At 62.4% G+C, this 17,670-nt stretch overlaps 1 protein-coding gene across 12 annotated transcripts in view; it reads right to left on the bottom strand.

The window, feature by feature from the left end:
• ATP2B3 (ATPase plasma membrane Ca2+ transporting 3) overlaps positions 1-17,670 on the bottom strand; it is a 67,334-nt gene that overhangs the window by 42,170 nt on the left and 7,494 nt on the right. For 9 of the 12 annotated variants that reach the window (XM_067723713.1, XM_067723705.1, XM_067723701.1 and 6 more), the window contains exons 2-7: positions 6,924-7,121; positions 6,200-6,507; positions 2,194-2,391; positions 1,753-2,010; positions 1,231-1,356; positions 984-1,106 (exon numbers count right to left, since the gene is read on the bottom strand). In XM_067723713.1, the coding sequence (XP_067579814.1) occupies positions 984-1,106; positions 1,231-1,356; positions 1,753-2,010; positions 2,194-2,391; positions 6,200-6,407 (913 nt within the window). In that variant the 5' untranslated portion in view covers positions 6,408-6,507; positions 6,924-7,121. Of the gene's footprint in view, positions 1-983; positions 1,107-1,230; positions 1,357-1,752; positions 2,011-2,193; positions 2,392-6,199; positions 6,508-6,923; positions 7,122-7,726; positions 7,797-7,863; positions 8,381-12,130; positions 12,147-17,670 lie in introns of those variants that run through there. The other 3 variants (XM_067723703.1, XM_067723702.1, XM_067723704.1) reach the window with 3 other exon arrangements.

Below are 17,670 nucleotides of genomic sequence, written 5' to 3' on the forward strand. Positions count from 1 at the left end.
TCCCGCCTGGCGACCCGCACGCCCTGTCCCCAGGGCCCTGGCTGCGCGCTCTGGCACATGGTCTCCCCGCACTCGTGCGTGTCTTTGTACTTCTAGTGGGCCCAGGCGGCTTCCCTCAGGGGTGGGGTGCACGTCTAGAGAACGGCATTCCTTACCTGGTTTGATGGCAGGAGTGGCCTGAGGGGAGACCCAGGCCAGAGCAAGGCGAGCAGATGCAGGCCTGAGTCGTGGGAGGGAGCGGGGTCCTGACTGGGATGGGGGCGGGGGAGGATGCTGGCCGAGCTCCAGAGCTTTGTAAACCCTGCTCTGAGGAGTGGAGGGGGCACCAGCCACGCCTGGGGCTCGGGACGCTGGCAAGAGGAGGCGGCTGGGTAGCCGTGTGCCAGGTAGGCCAGGGTGAATACAGAGCTGGGCCGTCAGAAGACATCTGTCCCTCGACACTGCTCTCCCTTAGGGTGAGGGCCCTGGCCCCATCTCAGCTTCCTCTGGCCCTGGCTGTCCTTTGGGGTGTCTAGTCCTTTCTGCTTGGGAGCCCTCCACCTTTGGCTGCATGGCCTGTTTCCCTAGCTGCCACGTTGGCCTGGGGCCCTCAGTGCCTCACCATGTGGGCTGAACACCCCCAAGTCGGGTGCCTGGTCCCTGTCCCTCCAACCCCGTTCCTACCCAGGCAGGGCACTCCCCCGACCCTGGCACCCACGCCCCCAAAGCCTTAGGGGAAGAGCCATCCGAGGGAAACTGCCTCACACAAAACGGGGGGCCCCAACCTGCTGGCTCTGGGGCAAAGACCCCAGAAGAGGGGTCTCCAAAAGGAACCAGGAGACGGTATGGCCTCCCAGCCCCTGAGGGCTGGTTCTCCCCAGTGCCAGAGCCAGGGCCTGGGCCAGCAAGGGGCCGTCACCAGGCAGGCGCGGAAGAGAGCACGGCTACGTACGAGGGCCAGCGGCCTGGTGGCACTGGAACTGCAGGGCACTGCTGCCTTTTACCTTTCTTATCCTTCTTCTCCTCCTCTCCACCAGCCCCAAGCAAGGTAAAGATGATGCCTGTCTGAGAGTTCACACCAACGGCTGTCACCACCATTCTTCCAGAACCTTCCATGACGTGAGTGCCTGGCACAGCAACACACAGAGGCTGAGACAGAGATCTGCACCGCTGGATGGGAGGCTTGCTCAGCACCTACAGGTTTTGTCCCGGGCATTCCAGGAGCAGGGACTCTGGTCCCGCTGGGCTCACCTGACAGCAGCATGGGGTCTTTGTCTGCCGACTTGCGCACGTGGTCCGACTCGCCCGTCAGGGAGCTCTCGTCAATCTTGAGGTCATTGCCCTGGATGAGCACGCCATCGGCGGGCAGCAGGTCTCCTAAGGCCGGCCAGGTGGCCAGAACCACAGACCATGCGTCCAGGAGGCCTTCCTCCATGCCGCCTCCCATCTCCCCCAGAGGAGGTCCTGTCGGGTGTGCGGCCCTCTTCCTTTGCTCTGCTTTCTGGGGGTACCCACCCACTCCTAGCCCTGTCATCCGTCTTCCAGGGAATGGGGCCCACAGGAGCGCCCTGCCGTGCTGGGGAGGCCCTCGACAGGCTGTGGGGACAGCCTGCTCCTGGGGCGCTGAGGCCGCTGACACGCCCCGTCTTTGCCGGGCCTGCTGCCCGAGCTGCCCGCCTGCAGCCTCCCGCCCCACGTGCTCCCCGGAGAAGGCCTGCCCCTGACGTGGGAGCTGAGCCCCTCCGCAGCGTGGGTGGCGATGGGCGCGCTCACCATACTTGACCTGGGCGATGTCCCCTACCACCAGCGCAGCCACCGGGACCTGCAGGAGCTGCCCGTTCCGGATGACGGTGAACTTCTGCTCCTGTTCGATGCGGCTCTGCAGGCCCCGGAACTGCTTCTCCTTGCTCCAGTCGTTGAAGGCCGTGACCAAGACCACGCAGATGACAGACAGCAGGATGGCGGCCCCCTCAATCCAGCCCGCCTCGGCCTCCCCTTCGTCTTCTGCCCCAGCCGACACATTCCCGCACGCTGTGCCCGAGGACAGGAGGGAAGGGCAGAGGTGGCAGAGAAGTCCCTCGGCCACCCTTCTTCCCTCCGTCATCTCAGGCTCTATCCCTCCCCTCCTCCTGCCAGCACCTCTGCGCTGCCACCCGCGTCCCGCCCCCGTCCACCAGGTCCTCCTTCACCGCCCTTCCCAGACCTGCCCCTCACCTTCGCTCTCCTCTCCAGGTGGCGCATAGAATGAGAGGCCCAGGGATACGATGGCGGCCACCTCCAGGATGATGAGGGTCACATCCTGCAGGGCCTCCCATACCAGCTGCAGGAAGGTCTTGGGCTGCTTGGGAGGGATGAAGTTCTGCCCGTAGATCTGCCTGCGCTTCTCCAAGTCATTGGTGTTGTCGGCCAGGCCTGCGCAGCGTGGGCACGTGGAGCAGAGGCACAGAAGGAGAGGATGGGAAAGGCCAGCCCCGCATCCCCCTGCCCCTTTCTCCGTGCCTGTCTTTCCCTCTACACCGATAGCTCCCAGAAAGCGGGCACTGCACTGGCCTGGCACCTGGAGCCCTTCTGCAAACCCTGGGGGCATGTAGGCGGGAGCGCTGGCAGCCTCTCCAGCTGCCTGGAGGGCACCGGTGCGCGACCGCGACCACGCGGTAACTCGGAGCCCGAGCGCAAGGAACGGGGGACCATCCTCCTGGTGCGCCTGCGGAGCTCCAGGAACTACAGTCCCCTCCGCAGCCCCAACAAGCTGTGTGAGCCGGGAGGGAGGGAGGGAGGGGGGCGGTTTGCGCAGCGGCTCAGAATCAACACCCACAAAGGGGCCCGCCCCAGCTTTTGGAAGCTGGGCCCTGACTTCTCAGTCTTGGGACGACCCACTTCCCACCCAGGCCTGCACCAAGGCCGCTGGGTCTCTCCTTCTAGAGCATGAGTCTCCTCAGGCCCATTCCTGAAGGTACCGAAAGCTTCCATGTGGGACTGGTGTCCAGGCCATTGCCTCCGAAGGCCAGGCATCCACTTGGCCATCTTCCCCAGAGGCAGGCAGATGGGATGACACAGTCCCCTGGCCCCGACCTCAGCGCTTGGGACTCTGCTTCCTTCCAGGCCCATCCACGGGCCCCCCACCCCCCACTCCCCCCAAGCCTTTCTGGCTTCTCTGCCCCCAAGTGCCTGGTCCCACACTGACACCTCGTGGACAGACAGTGGCTTGCAGTTCCCAGACCGGAGTAGCTGCCACTCCCCAGGCCTCCAGCGGGGAGGGGAGGGGCAGGGGGTGGGCAACCAGAAGGACCCGGGTGCCAGCCCTTGGGGTGCCCCCTGCTGGCTTGGAAAGCCACACAAGACCGGGTCCCAGATGAGTTGAGAACAAGAAAGTGCTGAGTGTGGTGCAAAGGGGTTGGAAGGAAGGAGGGTGGGTGTGTGCTGGACAGGGAAAGGTGGCTTCTGGGGAGGGGGAGGGGGAGGGGAGGGGAGGGGGAGGGGAGGGGGAGGGGAGGGGGCCCCTCGGGGTGGAAGGACTGACAAGAGCAAAAGCCCCCAGACACACTGCCTTGGCACGTCCCCTGAGCTAGGCCATGACCGCACACTGTCCGCTCCCCCCAGCAGGAGCCACAGCTGTCTTTGCCCTTCCCCTGCCTCACTGTGCCTGGGCCCGGCCACGGCTCAAGTTTCTGGAGGCTGTGGAGTTGGGGGTCTGGGAGAAGCTCAGGACCTCAGCTCCTAAGGGCTGGGGACCCAGCTCAGGGCCCATGTCCCACTCCCTTCACCTACAGGAGATGTGAAAAGTGGGGTTGTTACTAGGAAGGTCCTCGAACCCTGAATCTCCCAGACACTCAGGGTCTCCACTACCCCCGCCCTGGGAAAGGGCACTGATCTGGAGGCCCCGAGAATGATAGAGGAGAGCCCATGGGTCCTCGTCACGCCTCAGGAATCTGCATCTTGCCTGCCCTGCCCCCTATGCCCGGCTGGTCCCCGCAGGAAGCTAGGCCCCCAGGGCCCCTTCCCCAGGAGCTCCCTCCCTCCCTCCTTCCCTCAGCCCGTCCCTTGGCCTTGGTTTGCCCTTGGTGCGGCGGCAGTGCTTCTCTATGCCTTGCTCTAGGCCAGCCAGAGGCCCTGGCCTTCCTGTGGGTTCAGGGGTCCGGAGAGCTGCTGTTGCCGAAGTGCTTGCTGGGGTGACCGAAGGCAGCTGCAGCCCCTCTGGCTCTGAGCACGCACTGGTCCAGCAGGGCCCCTGAGGTGGCCCAGGTCCTGGGTGCAGGGGCAGTGGCCGGCAGTTGGCATGGACTCAGGTGGGCACCCTGCCCAGAGCAGAGGCCAGATGCCATCAGAATTGGATTAGGACCACATGGGGCAGTTCTCGGCTAATCTGCCCTCTCCTTTCCACGAGTGCCAGTGGAGGCCAAGCGGGGGAAGGGCCGGGGCCCAGGTCACCGCAGCTCGGCCTAAGACCCAGGCTCCCTGGCTTCTGGAATCCTCCTGGATAGCTGAAAATGCCCTGGTCTCCTCACCCTCCCCAAAGCACCAGGGGGTGTGCGGGGGGCCTGGGCTCAGCTAAGTCGCCCCTCCCCCAGCTCAGGTCACTGTGTCTGAAGCAGGAGCGGGAACGTCCAGGTGAGAACTCTGGGGCCTTGAGGGCTCCCAGGGTCGGAGATGGGAGGGTGGTCCTCGAACCGCTCGTTCTTCGGGATGCAGACCAAGCCAGGCTGGGGTCCCTCTGTTGGGGTCACCCACCTGGGCACCCGCCCTTCTTTACGCCTGCCCCTCCGCAGGCACCGGGCGAGCGCCAGAGCCTCTGTGGCAGAATCGGGCACGTTCCCAGGGGCCTTGACATTTTAAATATTTAACAAGGCCTGACAGGCAGAGGAAAGAGCTACCAGCTGAAGCCCATCTGCTTCCTTTTATCTGGGAGAGGCCAGAGCCCTTGTGGCTAAATGGCCCTCCACCCCGGCCTCCCCCCAACCCCGGCCCCAAGTCCGGGGGCTGGGGGGAGGGGATGGGTGAGGAGGAGAGCAGGAGAGAGCTCCTCCGGCCCTGAACCAAGCCATCTGCCCCGATCACACACCCACACCAGGCCGGGTCCCTTTAGAGCACAAAGCAGGAGAGACCCAGGCGGCCCCTCAGAGCTCCTGAGCTGGCCGTGCGGGGCGCCCCCTCACCCAGCCTCAGGCCCACCTCCTCTGCAGGGGGGGCGGGGGCAGGAGGAATCTCCACTGCCCGTTCCAGCCCAGGTGTCACCTGCACACAGACGGAGCCAGAGAGCAGGAGACAAGGGTGGCGGCCAGGGCCCTGGGTGGACAGAGGTGTGATAGCCAAGACAGGAGCTGATGCCATCAGCCGGCACTGGCCGGCAGCAGCCCTGGCACCAGCAGCCCTGCCAGGGAAGCGGCAGCTGGGCCAGAAATGCTCCGGCCTCTGGAAACTGGGGCCAAGCCTGGCTCCCGGGGTCCCGGCCTCCCAGCAGACCCAGCGGGCAGGACTGGGGAAGGCTGGTGCAGGGCAGGGCAGACGTCTGCTCTGGAGCAGGGGAAAAGGGCCAGAGGGCAGAGGGGGGGACCAAGGTGGCAATCAGGCCTCCACCCCTAGAACCTTCTAGAGGACACACCCCAGGCTCCCTAGAGGCTCCCTGCAGCAGATCTCAGATTTGGACCTCTTCAGGATGGCCTGCGCTGGTGCCACCTCCACTCAGCACTATACCGGGCCCCCACCTCAAGCCCCTCCCTAGAGGACCGAACCCTACGCCTTTCCTCCTGCCCCCCTCAACTGCACAGAGGGCCGAGCATATGGGGAACCGGGGGCACTCGGTCAGGGGCTGCCCCGCTCGTCTCTTGGAAGAGCTGCTGGGGTTTCAGTTTGGGGCCCATCCCGCCAGCATGTGCGATTCGGTGCCGGCTTCTCCCTCCCTCTTCTCTGTCGTTCCATTTCTAGTTAATCCAAAGAAGAGATGCAAGCGGGAACTGCTGATTACGGATGCACAGGTGCAGGGGGTTGGGTTGCCCCACACAGAGCATGTCCCACTCAGGGGGAAATGGGAGCGCACAGGCCCGATCATGGTCATGGTCGTGGTCAGGAGTGCCTCTGGGAAGCTGCTGCAAGCCCGCCCAGCCCTTGACGGGGCCTGCCCCCGGGGCCAGAGAACGTCTGCAGGGAGGAGTGAGGGGCGGCGCAGGGCCGTGCACCCCCGGCGCACACGCCGCCCGTGCCAGGGCTCTGCTGGCAGACTTACCCTCCGTGGGTGAGGTCTTCAGCCTCCTGCAGAGGCCGCCCACATCCCCGTAGGTTTCCTGGACTTTCTGCAGCGCCTCGGCCCCTCGGAGCTCCATGAGGGAGCGCAGCTCAGCCAGTGTGCACCCAAAGCCCCCTGCGTGGGGGGCCTCCCGCTGCTGCTGGGGTTTGGGGTGGAACTCGATGGAACTGTTGGCCACGTCCCCCATCCTGCCTGTGGCGCAGAAGGGGAGGGTGTCCTCCAAGGTCCCAGCGCCTGGGTGAGGTGCGGCGAGGTGGCGGCAGAGGGAAGTGGCCGCACACAGACACCTGGGGAGAAGGAGGTGAGAAGAAGCCCAGGGCTCGGTTGAGACAAAACCAAGGTCCACTCTCCTGGAATGTTCTCTGCAAATCTGCACTCCGTCTGAGCCGCGACTCACTGAATGCAGAACTGCCCTCCCAGGCCCACCTGCCAGCTCACCCCCGTGTCCTGCCACCGTAAGCTCGCTGCGTGGGGAAGCAGGCGGCGTCAGAGGCTCCTGGTGGGGACCTGCCGCCGACAGCAGTAGCCAACCTGGGATGCGAGGCTCTCACTGCCCCCTAGTGCATCTGGGAACCCACACCAAAGCAGGGGTGACGTGTCAGGGTTGAATAGTGGCTGGTCTTGCCCTGGCGCGGTTAGGTTATCTGTGCCTGTGCCCAACCTCGAGCTTTCCTCGTCTGCTCCAGCATGCTCCCACGCTTGCCTGATTAAGACTCGCCCGGTGCAGCCGGCATGCCATAAATCCCTGGGGGCAGTGGTCTTCTGGCGCGGCCTCTGCGGCTCAAGGTTTCAGGCCCGGCGCTGTGCAGGGTTCCGGGGAGCAGGCCAAGCCATGGACAGAGCCAGCTGGGCGCTAGGTCAAGGCTTAGCGTGCAGGGTGTTTCTGCTGCCTTGAGGGGACCTGGGGTCGGGGGCAAGGGAGGAAGGGGGGTGCGGTGGGGAGGGTAAAAGGAGGGGAGAGGGAGAGAGGGAAGGGGAAGGAGGGAGGGAGGCAGAGAGCGGAAGGGGAGGGTGGAGGAGAAAGTGGAAAGCAACCACAGGTCACTGGTGACTTCTCCGTCACCCTGGCCCACAGCACAGTGCCACCCACTCCCCTCCACACCCCTCTGCCCTCCAGATGGCAGAGTAAGGAGCTGGGGTCTCCCCAGGTTAACAGCAGAGCGTCAGGAAGTTGTCGTCCTTCGCACTGTCCCCACACCCCGCCGCCACCAACCCACCTGCCTGAGGAACCTCGGCACCTGGCTGCCCTGCCTGCCGCCTTCACAGGGTCTGGTGGCGCGGGCCACGGGGGCCTGCTGGGCCGCCCCTCCTCGGGCCCCTAGCTCCTCCTGCTGGCCTTTCCCCACCTCTCATTCCCAGCTTGTGGCCTGAGTATGAGTGGTAGCATCCCCCAAGGCCGTGCGCTAAGCTCCCCGGACTGAATCGGTCTCAGCGCACGTGGCCTTGGCCTTCACACCAGCAAAGAAGCCTCCTGGCGGTGAGGCTCAGTTGGGCCCGGTCCCTCACCTTTGGGGAAGCTCCTGGCTCAGAGGATCCTCTTGGAAGCAGAACTCGGCCACCAATCCAGGTTTCTGATCTAGAACCGCCCATGGAAACACAGTAACCCAGAGCCTCGTGGCCTCTGCTCTCAGGAGAGCCCTTACCTCTGTGAGGCCAGCGGACGCCAGGAGCATGGACGTGCCACAGTCCTCAGGGGATGAGACCAAGGTCCCTGGGAAACAAGGTCCACTCCCCCATGCCCACAGGCCTCAGGGGGTCTCGGAACATGGTGGAGGCCTCAGTTCCTCTGGACACTGGCCTCACGCTGTCAAGAAAAATCTCACGTACTTAAGGCAGTCCCGCCAGAGAGGTCTGGGAGACAGAGAGGCACCTCAGCTAATGGCCATCCAAAGTGAGCCAGGTTTTAAAAGTTTGGGCACCTAAGTGTTAACTCTCTAGGTACTTTCTGCACGGAGCAGCCTTCACTGCCAGAAGATGTGGGGACAAGATGGCGGACACACGAACGCACCGTCCTCTCCGCTCCCATGCACCTCCCCACCTCCTGTCCCTGCTGTTCACCATCTGACCAATCCTTACTGAGCATCTACTGTATGCCGGTGCCGGCCATCTCTGCTGGGGACAGAGGGTGGGCAGGATCGAATGGCCGGGATACGGGTGCCTAGCAGTTCCCGCTGGTGGGAGAGATGGAGATAAGAGCTTCAGAGCAATGGGGGTGCAGTTTCGGTTGGGGGCCGGGGGGCCAGGGAGGGAAGAGTGTTCTGATACCAGGAAGGAGGCGGATCCCATGGGGCCACGAGCGGCAGAGGCCACCACCGAGCAGAGGGCTGCTGGGTGATGATGGACTGTAGGGGCAGAAGCCGGGAGACGATGGAGGGGTTTGCAGGAGGGGTGGGGGCAGGGACCCCGGGGGCACGACCAGAGCTCAGGGGACTTGAAGGAAGCCGGGCTTCCGAGAGGTCGGGGCAGGGCAGGCTCCTTCTGGGGTGCTCTGTGAATGCACCTGCGCACCCAGGTGGGCACAGCAGGAATCCTCTGCCATCTGTCAGCTCGGGAAACTGAGGCTCGGCCAGGTGTTCTGACTGCAGGGTTTCAGGAGGCGCTGGAGGCCGTGAAGGCAGCTTTCGAGCCACCCGAGCTCCCCGGCCCTCTGCAGACGCCGCGGGCCGTCATTCCCCCGCAGCGGTTTCCTTCCCCTCCTTTCTCTGCCCTGAGCTCCGTGCCCCTGTCTCTCCATTCCCGGAAGGTAGCACCCTGGGTGAAACTGGCGGGGTCGGGCTCTGTCTCCCCAGCCCCCTAGCCTGTTGGTTGCTGGAGGGGAGGGCGGGGCCGGGTTCATCCGCGGACGCTCCGCTTTGCCTTTGACCAATGGGCGCTGTGAGTTCCGGTAGGATGGGGGGCACCCAGCAAATATGTGAGTCACTTGTCCCTGAGCAGAGTTCCCAGCCCTGGCTGAGGGGGGTGGCCAGCGCTCACCCGGGGCTCTGATGCCCCTGCATTCCAAGACCTTGCAAAGTCGACCCAACGAGCTACCAGGGCCTCTCCAGCACTTCTCTCTAAAAGGGAAGCCAGATGGACAATTTGTTCCTTTTATCCTTTTGGCCTCTACACCCTCTCTGTGGAGACCAGTTGAAAGGCACCCAGCCCCGCCCACATGACACTGGTGGGTTCCAGGGGGTGACCCAGTCAACCGCCCATGGTTGGGTGGGCTCTTGGGCCTGTGCTGGGAGGCAGCAGCTCATCCCAGGGGAGGTCTCACACTTCCAGGGGCACCTGCAGGCGGGCAGCACAGCATGGCCTCCGCCCCGACAACCAGGGCTCACCCAAGGGCAGCTTCATCTCCCCCCGCGCCCCCCGCCCCCCCCCCCCCGCTCCCTGCTCCTGTCCCCAGGTGTGGCCCTGCCCTCCATTAAGCAGCAGCCGGGCCCAGACACAGCCACGCCGGGGCCTTGGGCTGCTCCTAACTGGTGTGCTGTCGCCACTGCGGCCAACTGGGCCCAAGGTGACTCACAGTAAGGGGACCGGGCAGGGAGTCGAGGCCTGGCCTTCTGCCCTCGCCGCAGCCCCGTGGCTGGCCTTGCCGTCGCTCCACGCCTCGGTACCCCCGGCACCCTGCCTGCGCCGCAGCCCGCTCTCTCTCCCTCGGCCCCCGCCAGGCCCCACGTGCCGACCAGCACCCCACAGGCCTCCCTCCAGTCGGGTGGCTGGTCACCACCCTGCTCTGGTCACCGCATTGCCCAGTTCAGGTGCTGTCACCCTCTCTGCCTCCAAGCTGCAATGGCCTCTGGAAGGCCGAGCCCGTGTTTCAGTCCTCCCCTGCCCCGTCAAGCGAAAGGCCGCATTCCTTCAAAGGCCCCCCACCCCCCAGCTCTTGTCGTGCGCTGGCTGTGGGTCTGTCCACACACGCCCACAGCACTGCTGGCCTGCCACAGCACGCAGCCCGGCCGCCACACCTTTCTGTCCCCTCTCCCCCGATGGCCTCTGAGGAATCTGAGCGGCCATTCAGGCGGACCGTTCTCCAGAAGGTCCCCGCCGAAAGCGATCGCTGCTGAGTCTAGAGTCCCGCGACTGGCTCTATTTCGCTCCGCTTGGCATGACAACGACCTGTGAGCGGGTCTTTCCCGCAGTTGGGTCATCAGCTCTGAGAGACACATGGTTATTGATTCGGCAAGAAGTCTACTGCATGGTCAGCCCTGGGTGGGGACAGGGTACTGGAGGAGTGAGCGAGCGGGGCCTGGGCGGCCCAGGAGGAGCCGGGAGCCTTGGGAACGCCATGACCCCCAGCTCGGGGCCCCTTAAGCCGGAGACGGTGGTCCTGCTAAACTTCCTCTTCGTTAACTCCACAGGCCACCGGGTACAGGGGGCATCAGGCAAATCAAGGTCTGTCTTGAGTGACTGGTGGCCGCTGGAGAGACCAAGCAGCGTATACTCTTGTTTCCCTGGGTTCTCCGTAAGCCTGGGCAACGGCCTCCCTCCGTCTGAATAAGGACAGCAGGCATCACCGAAATGGCCAAGAACAGAAGTGACTTTCCGGCCTGGGCTGGCTGCCTAGAACGGTCTGTAGGCACCAAAAGGGCAGGGAACATGCCATTTCTGTACTCCTTCATCTCTCAGACCTTAATTGGCTTAATTGAGTTGAAAACCTCCACAGAGGGGGACTCGGACCTTCTGGCTTTTGCTCCGTCCTGGCCCAAACTGGCCTGCACTGGTGGGTGGCGGGAGCAGACCCGCTGCGGGCTCCCTGGCCCGCCTCCCCATGGCTCCGTGACTTTCAACAGGCTGCTACCCAGGGGGGCGACAGGCACGGCAGGAGATGATAGCTCAGCTGCAGGCCTGGACATTTTGACACCTGTTGCCCCTGGGCCCCGTGACTCATGTCCACCCAACCAGAAACCCAGGAGTCCTCTCCCCCCTGTGCCAGCCCTCCCTGGCCACTGCGGACCGGGCTTTGGGGGCTCTCCCAGCACCTCTGACTTAATTTGCCCGGGTCCCCCACTTCGTCTCCTTGGCCCTCCCTCCAGGCCCTGGACAGCTAGGAGCTTCCTGGATGAGACGCCTTCTCTCCTTCTCAGACCTCCTGGCCTCGCCTTCCAGGTCCCTGAGGAGAGAGTCAGGCCACCCCTGGCAGCTCAGCCCCTTGGCTGCCCGGAGAGAAAGCCCTTCTGCTTCCCCAGCAGCCGGTCCTGCGCTCTACCCAGCGCCTTCACAGGGGAGGCAAGGGATGGAGGACGAATCCCACCTGCCGGCCCCCCAGGTCACAGGCCGCAACGCACTAGAATTTACCGCCGTTCACAGCTGTGGAGACACAGTCCCATGGCAGCCGCTGGGGGCCGAGTGGAATCTGTCCCCACACTGGTGACCGGGCATTCGCCACTGGCACCGCCACCTCCCTGTCACTGGTGGTGAGAACACTCCCCCGTCGTGAGTACAACCGGCCCAGGACACCACGCTCCGAGACGAGAAGGGAGCAGAAGCCCCTGAAGTCGAGTCCCAAGTCCCATCTGAGTCCCTCTGAGGCAGTGTCCCAGGGCACAGGATGCCGCCTGATGCCCGCCCGCCCACCCTGTGCCCTCCCTGCAGACCCAGCAGCAGAGGCACTCGCCGTGGGGATTCCTTGAAATAACAGTCCCCTCCTCTCTCCACCTCTGGGCACCTGGAGACTGGCCTCCCGGCACCTTCAGACAGGCTTGGGGCCGGGGAGCCTGCAGGGGAGCGAGGAGCGGCTGCCCTGCCCTCGCCCTGCCCTCGCCCTGCCCTCGCCCTGCCATTGCCCTGCCCCTTGCATCCCAATGACCCCAGGCAGGTGAGGACCGTGGCCAGCTACCCCTTTACCCCTTGATTTCCCACACCGCCCCTCCCCCCCAGGCCCTCTCCCTCCTGCCGGCCCCGCCCCCTCCCCTCTGCCCCACACACCTTGGCGACCGCCCTGCAGGGGAACTGAGGGCTCCAAGGACGAGGTCCCGCATTCAGCCAGGGAGGGACGGAGGGAGGGAGGTGAACCCGGGGGGGAAGGAGCCGAGGCAGAGAACAGCCTCATTAATATTTCAGAGGCACCGTCACTGCAGCTCCTGGGCCCTCACAGCTCCACCGCTTATGCTAGTGGTGGGAGGAGGATGGGATAAAAGAAGGAAATAAAACAGAGAAAACAGATTTAAAGGGACAGCTCCGTCCCCCCTCCGCTCCTTCCCCGCCTTGTTCCTGGTACAGTCTGTGCACGCGCCAAGTGGCTCTTGCAGCGAACAGCTTTGGGCAAGAACAATAACAGCAGAAAAGGGTCAATCACCGCCACGGACCCTCTCCCCAAACTCCCGCCTCCACCCACATGGGGCTGCCCCTGTTGTGCTGTGACCAGGGTACCGGGGCCGCCTCAGGGACCCACGGGGGCTGCCAGCAAGGCCAAAGGATGCTTCCTATCCAGAGCCTGGTCCAGACCCAAAGGACCATGTGAGGCCAGCGGAAAGACAGATGCACAGACTCTGGGCATTGGAAGTCCCCACTAATCAGAGTCCGTTCAAGGAGGATTTGAGAACCCAGGGAAACACAAGCCTAGGTTCCTGGAGGTGGCAGGGACCGGGCTTTACCTGATTCAGCCCCTCTCCTCGGGCGGGTGAACCTCCTCGGTATCCCTTGCTACTTGATGGCCCAGTGCTTTAGTCTTATCTAGAGCAGCGGACACCGGACCTGGAGGGGTCCCCACTCCCCCCAGCCCCGGGGGCTGTAAAAACGCATAGCCCCAGTCAGAGCTTCAGTCAGGAGGGGGTGGCCCTGGGCTCTGTAAAGCTCCCCCAGGGCTCATGAGGCCCAGCCAGGTTCGAGGCCGCATATTTGCCTCTGCCTTCAGAGGCTCCAGGGAGGGCCCAGAATCCTCCAGTTAAAACAAGCTTATCCTTCCCTGGTGGCGCAGTGGTTAAGAATCCGCCTGCCAACACAGGGGTCACGGGTTCAAGCCCTGGTCTGGAAAGAGCCCACATGTCTCGGAGCAACTAAGCCCATGCGCCACAACTACTGAGCCTGCGCTCTAGAGCCCGCGAGCCACAACTACTGAGCCCACGTGCCACAACTACTGAAGCCCGCGTGCCTAGAGCCCCTGCTGCGCAACAAGAGAAGCCACCGCCATGAGAAGCCCACGCACCGCAACGAAGAGCAGCCCCCGCTCACTGCAACCGGAGAAAGCCCGCGCACAGCAACGAAGACCCAACGCAGCCAAAACCAAAACAAATAAATAAATAAATAAAGTTATTTAAAAAAAACAAAACAAAACAAGCCCATCAGGGAATATAAAATGGTGCAGCCTCTATGGAAAACCGCATGGTGGCTCCTCAAAAATTTCAACAATTACCGTAGGACCCAGCAATCCCACACCTGGGTACATGCCCAAAAGAACTGGAAGTAGGGTCTCTAAGAGATCTGCACGCCCACGTTCACAGCAGCATTATTCACAATAACTAAAACATGAAAGCAACCCAAGTGTCCATCAGTGGATGAATGGACAAACAAGATGTGGTCCATCCAATCAGTGGAATGTTGTTCAGCCTTAAAAAGGAAGGTCGCTCTGACACCTGCTACAACATGGCTGGACCTACAAGGCATCATGGTCAGGGAAATCAGCCAGACACAAAGGACGGATACTGTATGACTCCACTTGTATGAGCTGCTTAGAGCCGTCAGATTCCTAGGGACAGAAAGTAGGATGGGGGCGGGGCACGGGCTGGGGGAGGGGGAGGGGGGCTAGTGTCTAATGGGGACAGGGTTTCCCTTGGGGAAGGTGAACGGTTCTAGAGATGGATGGTGGGGATGGCTGCACACCAACCTGAATGTACTTAATGCCGCCCAGCTGGGCGCCGAAAAATGGTTAACGTGGTAAACTTGATGTTATGTGTACTTTCTCACAATTAAAAAACCAAACAGGCCCTACTGGCCCTTTTGCTCCGTATCCAGACTAGCTTTCCGCGGTGCCCCAGGCCACACACTGATAGCAGGAGTTCCACCACCTTGACTGGCCGATCAGCTGGCGATTCTGCCCATGTGGATTTTGGCTTCCTGGAGCGTCCCCTCTACCCGAATGGAAACCTAAGCAGACCTTTCTGCACCCTCACCCTTCGGCCTCAGGGCCCTTCGGCACCACCCATATCCTGTCTCAGCTGGGTGGCTGCCACAATAGGTGGCAGAGGAGCTGAGAGGCTAAGCCCGCTGGCAGCCTTTGCCACTGCTCTTGTCCCCTACTTGAAAGAAGTGTGGCCCTAAGGGCCTCCCCGTGTGCCTCCTCTCTCCCTGCTGCTAGTACGCACTTCCTCAGGGGCTCTGACCCCACCCTGTCCTCAGAAGGAACCAGAACACCTGGGAAGGCCTGGTCTCCAGACTGCAGATTCTGAGCAGACAATATGGCTTTAGGAGGTGCTCACGAATCCCCAGGAGCTCGTGGCAGAGACTCGCTAGACTTTCCCTGATTTCTATTCCTGTCTTCCCACGTTGTATTTTAATTTTTAGCTATAGGCGTCTTGTCATCCAGCTAACAACTATCTTCCCCCAACTCCAGCGCAGCTACGGAGGACCATGTGACTAGGCCCTGGCCAATGGGATGTGAGCAAAAGGGACAAGGAACTGCCTTACTCTTGGACAGCACTGAGGGTTCTCAGCGCAAGGGACAGAGCCAACTTCAAGGTTGTGTCCTTAAAGGGAAGGATGTGTCCTCCCCCGCCCCTCTCCTTCCTGCGGACTGGAATGATGATGTGAAGACAGGGGCAGGAGCAGTTACTTTGCTCCATCCTTTGCACATGGGATCCACATGTCAAGGATGGCAACACCATGGAAGGAGCCCAGATCCCTGATGGCCAAGCAGCCCTAGGTTGCCCACCTAGACTTATACACACAGAAGAAATCCTCTCCCGTTTTTGTCTCCATTAAGCTGGGTCTCTGTTACAGAGCTCAAGCCTGTCTCCTAGGTAATTCAGGTGTATAGGGAGGAACCCAGCCTGTCACCAGGTAAGATGCCTGTCTTCCCTCTATGACTAAAGTCAGCCCTGGTTCTGGGAGAGCCAGGAGTCCTTCCCAAAGTTTCCATGACCTACCAACCCCCGACATTTCCATGGGCTCCCTGGGACATGGGGCGGTTCGGACCTGGGCTCCCTCTCACCTGTGTCATTTGATATCGTCCTAGAAGTTCTAGGCAAAGCAGAAGACAGAACCAAGAGAGTATCGGAGAGAGAGACAGACAGAAATCTGGTCGCAGGGAATGCCGAGCACCCTTCTCTGTGCCGTGGCGGAGTTCTACAGTCCCTCTGTGCTCCAAGCCTCTAAAGTGGGAGGAGCAATTATCCCCACTTTAGAGCTGAAGCCACCGAGGCACAGAGAGGTTAAAGAACTCACGCGAGACCACACAGCCATCAACGAGCAGAGGCCAACGTGAACTCAGGTGGTCCAGCTCTAGAGAATTCTACATTGTTCACCTGCCAAGTGCCCAGAAAACCACAGAAAAGCAACATGTAGTTAAAACCAGACCGGAAATCTGTCCACATACACCTCAGGGCTCGGAGGTGCAGGTGCTGGGGTGAGACCTGGCTGTGTGAGCCGACACAAATCAACCTCTCTCCGTCTCCGCTTTTGAATCCGGAAAATGGGTCCTCGCTCCTCCTGGCTGCATTGGTGTGAACTCCAAGGACAGGGCACCACCACACACACACACACACACACCTAGGAAGGGCCCCAGGGGGCCCGTTTCCCTGCAGGGTGTCTTCGCACCCACCAGCCCTGCCTGCAGCCCAGGACTCATAGGCAGGACCAGGCTCCACCAGGGAGGCCGGGGCATTCCGCTTGGCCAGGGGCTGACCCCATGGGCCTCTCCCATGCTTCCCTATTGCTGAGGGCCATCCTCAAGCCTGATGCTTCTGGAGGGAAGTCCACACTTGCACATGGCGGCCCTCACAATCCCGGGTACCCCCTGGTCCCCGAGGGAAGCTGGAAGCCTTTTTCTTGCTGGGGCCTTGAAGCGTAGTTACGGGGGTCAAGCCTCTACCCTGGGGGGCAGTCATTTGTTTTCTGCCAGAGAGCGCGAGTGGGAGAAAGCAGGAGCAGAGAAGCCGATGGGCAGGAAGCATAATGGCACTAATTATCCAATTACGGCAGCTGTGTGAGGAGAGCGCGCATCGCAGCAGGGAGCCGGGCCAGCCGCCCCTCCCCCGCACTCGGTCTGGCCCACTCTGGCCCACACCCCTGCTGCTTTACCCTGTGAGCAGGTGGCGGCCAGTGAGGTCCCGGGCCTGCCCTGCAGAGCGTGGCCTGGCCTGAAGTCTCGGGAGCATGCCTCTGGCCCCAAAAGGGGTAGAGAACACACACGTGGGGGCCAGGAGGTCGCGGGGCCCTGTCCTCACGCGGACAAAATGAAGGCCCCTCCATCCCAATCCTGCCCGAAACATCCCCGGCTCTGTCCGTGGTACCACACGGCCCACCCTGCCAGCTTCCGGTCCCCAGAGTCAGCTCCAAGCCACCGGAAGCAGGCAAGTCCTAAACAGGTAATTAAGGAAACTATAGACAGCTGGAGGCCACGGGCTGCTGCAGGCCCAGGGTGACCAGATAAGGAGACTGCCAGGACCCAAGTGTCCTCCTAGGGACACGATCCATGGGGGCCCCATGGTGGGTCCTGCTGGGGAAGGGTCCGGTTTCTGGAAACAGGCTGAAGCCCTTGGGAAGACTGGCTTGGAGGGACTCTTAGGGTGAAGGTCAGGGGCGGGAGACTGTCAGGGAAGGACACCCACTTCCCTGTGGCCAGCAAGGGTCTGGAAGGCCAGGCTGCAAATGCGGGCCCAGAGATGTGCCGCTGACTTGGGCTCCACCAAGGGGGTCTCTGAGTGCCGGCAAAGTAGGTCTCCTTGTGTCCCTCATAGGACCCCGTTTGGCTGGAGGTTGGAGCCAGGTCCAGCGCCCTGGCTGAGTCCCCCATGGAGCCGGCTCAACTGGGAGAAAGAGGTGATGAGGGACCCTGGGCACAGGCCACTCTGAGCACGTAGAAAACACCTTGGTCTTGGGCATCCCACTGGGAGGGCTGAGTGGCAGCAGCACGAGAGTGCCGAGTGGGGCAGAGAAGACGTGTTCAGACTGAATACAGGAGTCCAGTCTAGCTGGCCTTCTGTGACCCAGACATGAAGAACTAGCACACCAAAGCATTTGGGCCACCTTTCCAGGCTGACCTCAGAGGGACACGTGCCAAATGTGTGGATGGAGGAGAGAGTGGCTGGTAGTGCCACCCCAGAGGACACCTCGGAAGCTGCAGCCCAGGGACGGGCATCTGCAAGGCTCTCAGGCTCCGTTCCAGCATCCTTACCAACCCCAACTGGCAGCAACGGCAGGATCTGAAGGTCACCAGGGCACCAGACGGCAGGGGCCTGGCTGCCATCTGAATCACGCAGACGGCACTCTGCTGGGTCCTGAAAGCTATTTCTCATGGAGAACCTGGCACA

The sequence above is a fragment of the Pseudorca crassidens genome, chromosome X (assembly GCF_039906515.1).
Source record: "Pseudorca crassidens isolate mPseCra1 chromosome X, mPseCra1.hap1, whole genome shotgun sequence".
NCBI classification, from domain to species: domain Eukaryota; kingdom Metazoa; phylum Chordata; class Mammalia; order Artiodactyla; family Delphinidae; genus Pseudorca; species Pseudorca crassidens.